At 62.2% G+C, this 4,570-nt stretch overlaps 1 protein-coding gene across 1 annotated transcript in view; it reads left to right on the top strand.

Annotated features, from left to right (window-relative positions):
* MYO15A (myosin XVA) overlaps nucleotides 1–4,570 on the top strand; it is a 67,484-nt gene that overhangs the window by 43,106 nt on the left and 19,808 nt on the right. Inside the window, exons 27-37 of the mRNA XM_030886517.1 lie at nucleotides 151–223; nucleotides 422–613; nucleotides 844–1,004; nucleotides 1,112–1,206; nucleotides 1,781–1,904; nucleotides 2,107–2,174; nucleotides 2,256–2,333; nucleotides 2,493–2,673; nucleotides 2,765–2,888; nucleotides 3,209–3,314; nucleotides 3,462–3,534. Of these exons, the coding sequence (XP_030742377.1) occupies nucleotides 151–223; nucleotides 422–613; nucleotides 844–1,004; nucleotides 1,112–1,206; nucleotides 1,781–1,904; nucleotides 2,107–2,174; nucleotides 2,256–2,333; nucleotides 2,493–2,673; nucleotides 2,765–2,888; nucleotides 3,209–3,314; nucleotides 3,462–3,534 (1,275 nt within the window). The remainder of the gene's footprint in view (nucleotides 1–150; nucleotides 224–421; nucleotides 614–843; nucleotides 1,005–1,111; nucleotides 1,207–1,780; nucleotides 1,905–2,106; nucleotides 2,175–2,255; nucleotides 2,334–2,492; nucleotides 2,674–2,764; nucleotides 2,889–3,208; nucleotides 3,315–3,461; nucleotides 3,535–4,570) is intronic.

Below are 4,570 nucleotides of genomic sequence, written 5' to 3'. Positions count from 1 at the left end.
TTGAGCTGGGGTGGGACACACCCAGGTGTGGCTTTAGCCCTGAGGTCGTAGGTGGGAGGCTCTGGGCCTGGGCTCCAGGAGAAGAGCAAGAATCCTGGACTACAGACATGGCCAGACTGAGCCCAGCACCTGCTCCCCACCCCCACCCAGGGGACCAGTTTTCCTGCCCAGTACACTCGTGGAGTACAGGGGAAGAGGTGGCTGGAGACATCCTAAGACACAGGTGGGCTCTTTGGGTACTCCTCTCAGCACCTCTTGTACTCCTGGGAGGGGTGGACAGGGGACCAGGAGGCCAGAACTCCTAGGACCCCAAAGCATCCCCTTTAGCCCTGCCTGGGGGTCTGCTTCCGATGGGGGAGCACCACGGCAGTGCCTGACGGCTCCTTCCCTTACTCTCATCCCTCCTGCATGGTGTCACCAGAGGACTGACAGACGGCTGGCGGGGCTGGACAGTGGCCATGAAGAATGGGGTCCAGTGGGCAGAGCTGGCCGGCCACGACTATGTACTGGACCTGGTGTCGCACCTTGAGCTGCTCAGGGGCTTCCCTCGACAGAAGTCCTACTTCATCATCGGCGCTGAAGGGCCGGTGGCTGGCCGGGGCGGCCCCAGAGCGTAGGCAGCTCCCTGAGTGTTCCCTCAGAGAGGTCTTCCCTAGGCAGAAAGAAGGCTCCACCCGGCAGCCGCTGGCTGAGGCTTCCTGTGGAGGTGGCGCTTCCCAGAGAGGCCTGCCTTTTAAAGATAGTTGTGCACGCTCCAGGCACCAGGGAGATTTGGGGGATGGCTGCCGTCGGTGAGCAGTGGACTTCTCTGGGGTCAGCTGCTCCTTGTCCCCTTTCCCACAGTGTATTTGGGAACAGCTGGGACTCAGATGAGGACTCACCCACAAGACCCCAGCCCCAGGAGCACATGCCCCAAGGGCCCGACTCCTACGGGTACTGCAGCCACAATGAGGAAGGTACAAATGGGGAGACTGAGGCCCAAGAAGGGACAGTGGCCCCCTCAGGCCAACCAGCAATGGTTGTTGTCTCTGGTGGATAGGGAGCATGAGACGTGGGGCTGGAGACCAGCAGAGAAAGGAGCTTGATGTTCTTGGACCCCTACCGCCAGCAGACTGGGACGGTCACGACAAGCCTGCTGTGCCCCCCAAGGGGCTGGACGGCTACCTTGACAGCCTCTTCGACCCTGTGCTGTCCTACGGGGATGTGGTATGGAAACGTCTGCCTGAAACCAGCCTGGCCTAGCACGCCAGGACCACGGGGTAGGGATAGCGGGGGAGAGCAGGGGGAGCGTGCCCTTGTTGGTCTCTGCTAAGAGGGGGGCAAAAGATGGGATGTTCTTCCGGTTAGAGCTGCTCCTCACAGCCCCCCAGGCCCCCGCCTTGCTATTGTGAGAGCCAGCCCTGTGTGGCTACTGAGAGCTTTTCTCTCCGGGTGGCAGTGACCTCGGGCTTGGGTCCTCCCTCCTGCCCCAGACTCCTCGAGGGCCCTGATGTACCCTGGCTTGCTCCGGGAGCTCCCAGGAGCCCCTCCATGAGCCCCAGCCGTGCTGTGCCACACTGATCAGGGCACAGCCTCTCTGCAGCACCACGAGAGGGAGTCGGGGTCAGGAGCTGGCAGGGTTTCGGGCAGACTAACTGGTGTCCCCATGGGCAAAGGCTGGGTATACAACAGACATTTGGCCAGTGGAAGAGGCAGAGGGAGTGCTGGTGTCGGGTGCCCGTTGTCATGGAGCAGGGACGTGCAGCAGTGAGGCGGTCATCCTAGCTACCTGCTCCCCCAGGACCTTGAGAAACCCACAGCCATTGCCTACCGCATGAAGGGTGGTGGTCAGCCTGGTGGAGGCAGCAGCAGCAGCAGCGCTGAGGACACCCCTGGGAGACCCTCAGAGTCAAAGCCAAAACCAAGTCAGTGTCTGCCCAGGAGTGGCTCCAGGATGGGGTGGGCTGGGGCCACCCACCTGCTCCTGCTGGAGGGGGACAGCTCCAGGGAGGCAGGAGTGAGGAGCTGGACAGGGGCATTGTTGGGAACCCCTGTCTCTCTCTGTGCCCCACCCCTTTCCCTGCCTCTTTATGCATGTCCCTTGCCTAACCCTGACCTGACCCACAGTCCCAGGCCTGGACACTTCCACGCTGGCCCTGCAGCAAGCCTTCATCCGAAAACAGGCCGTGCTACTGGTGAGGGAGGGAGAGCAGGCCCGCTGGGGGTAGGGGGCAGGGGGGGCGGCCCGCTTGGTCCCAGCCATCCCTCCTTCCCAGGCTCGGGAGATGACTCTGCAAGCCCTGGCACTCCAGCAGCAGGCCCCGGGCCCGGCCCCCCGATCCCTGCCCCCTGAGGTGAGCCTTCTCCAGGGAGGGGTGCTGTGCCTGCCCTCCCTGGGCATCACTGCCCTTCTCTGAGCCCAGCAGCTTGTCTGAGACAGAGCTGGGGTTCTTGAGATTGGGTAAGGGGCTGGAAGGTCCCCAGTAGTCCGCTTCCCACCCCGATCTCTGCAGAAACCTTTCGCTCCAGAGGCATGGCCGAAGGCTGTGGGCATTGGGCCCCCTGCCAAACCTGTGCTCCTGCGTGCTGCTCCGAGGCCTGGGACCCCAACCCCCTGGGCCCAGGCCCCCAGCCCCCCCACCAAGCCTGTGGCAGTGCCTATCCTTGCCCAGGCCCAGGCTTCCCCAGAAACCAGTGAGTCTCCTTCCTCTGGGCAGGGGGCTCCCCACAGTAGTACTGGGTGTGACCGAGCCTGGGTGATCAGCGCCCTGCTCTGCACCCGCAGCCTCCCAAGAACTGGTCCGGCATTCAACGCTCAACTCGGAGCACATCCTCCAGCCCACACAGCAGATCAAGAACATTGTGCAGCAGTACCGGACACCCCACGGAGGGGGCCCCAAGGCCCTCAGGTCAGCACCTCCGCCCCCAGACCTCAGGCTCCTGGACCAGGGCCTTGGGCTGCTGCCCCCATGTCCATCCTCAGTCCGCTGTCTGCTGGGCTAGGCTGGGCTAGGCCCCACTCCCATAGGGGAGGTGTGTTCGTGCAAGTGGTCTTGGTGAGCACTGGCCATCAGCTGCATTGTGCTGGCTGACCCCAGTCCAGTCTCCGGGTCTCACCTAGAACCATGAAGTGGCAGGCAGAGGAGGATGTTCCCCGTTGTAGGTGGCTATGATGGGGAAGGGGAGACTCGGGGTGGAGTCCCCCATAATAGTGCACCAACACCCCCAGGAAGGATGGTGGGAAAGTGTTCGTGAAGCGGCCAGACCCCCACGAGGAGGCCCTGCTGCTCCTGAAGGAGCAGATGACCCCCCCAGTGGCGCCAGCTGGCACCCAGGTGAGCGGGGCGGGTGGGTGGGTGGGCTGGCTGGCCGGGGCACAGCACCGCCAGGTCTCTGGAAGCATTACCCTTCACAGGTCTGGGGTCCTGCTGGTGGCCCCCTCCCCTCCTGTGCCCTGAGCATTCTCTCTGGGGTGGGGACAGGTGCCCAGAGAAGCCGTGGCCTTGGTGAAGCCAGTGACCTGTGTGCCGGGGCCATGTGTGGGGCCAAGCCCAGGTGAGGGGGCCTGCGGGGGCAGAGGGAGGTGCTACGTGGGCAGAGGGCAGGTGTTCACAAGCATATGTAAGTGTTCAAGAGCCCAGGCGAGCCTCGGTCTGTATGTTAGTGACGTTTGAACGTGCTGTGTGGATGTCAGTGCGGTGACACTGGTCACAGCCCCGAACCGCCGCCTGGTGGGATCTTGCATAGACTGACTCACTCAGGCCTCGCTGTGACCGTGCAGCACAGCGCTGTTTGTGTCCACATGGGGCAGGGGAAGCACGGAGCGGTCAGATGACTTGCTCAGTGACTGGGTCACACTGCTGAGAGGTGTCAGGAGAGACAGAAACCCAGCTCCCGTGGCATCAGAACTGGAGCACTTTCACGCCCTCCAAGTCACAAGCAGCCGCCCGAAAGCCAACCGAACGCAGCACCATTGAGTGGCTTCCAGTTAATCACAGCCCAATATAGGGAGGGTTTCCTATTTGCCTGTAAGTCTTCCTGGGAGCACACAGCCTCAGCTTTCTCCCTCGGGGTGGCTGGTGGGTTTGAACCATCAACCTTGCAGTTAGCTTCCCACTGCCTCACACCCCCCCCACCACCACCAGGACTTCTCCACGGCAGCAATAAAACCACTCACCCTAGGCTGGAGAGTTGATCCCAACTCACGGCGACCCTGGAAGATGAAGTAGAACTGCCCCTTTGGGTTTCTGAGACTGCACCTCCTTAGAGGAGCAGAAAGGCTTGTCTCTCTCCCGCAGAGTGGCTGGTGGTTTTGAACTGCTGGCCTTGCAGTCGACAGCCCAATATGTACCACAATGCCACAGCAGCGAGAGTAGTCTTAAAAATACAGACTTGCCAAATGCCCTCCGTTCCTGGGGTAAACGCGTCTCTCTCGCCAGGACCCACGAGCCCTGCCTGCTTTGTCTACCTCCCAACTCGATCTCCTTTCACTCTGGTCCACCAAACCTGCCCCTGTCTTGGGGCCTTTGCACATGCTGCCCCCACCCCCACCCCACCCTGCCTAGAATGCTCTAAGGCACGTCTCTGCCTG

This window comes from Echinops telfairi, unplaced genomic scaffold (genome assembly GCF_000313985.2).
Source record: "Echinops telfairi isolate 266 unplaced genomic scaffold, ASM31398v2 ScPeMD7_2010;HRSCAF=2546, whole genome shotgun sequence".
Classification (NCBI taxonomy): domain Eukaryota; kingdom Metazoa; phylum Chordata; class Mammalia; order Afrosoricida; family Tenrecidae; genus Echinops; species Echinops telfairi.
The sequence above is the reverse complement of the archived record's forward strand: the minus strand, read 5'-3'. Positions and strand labels throughout refer to the sequence as shown.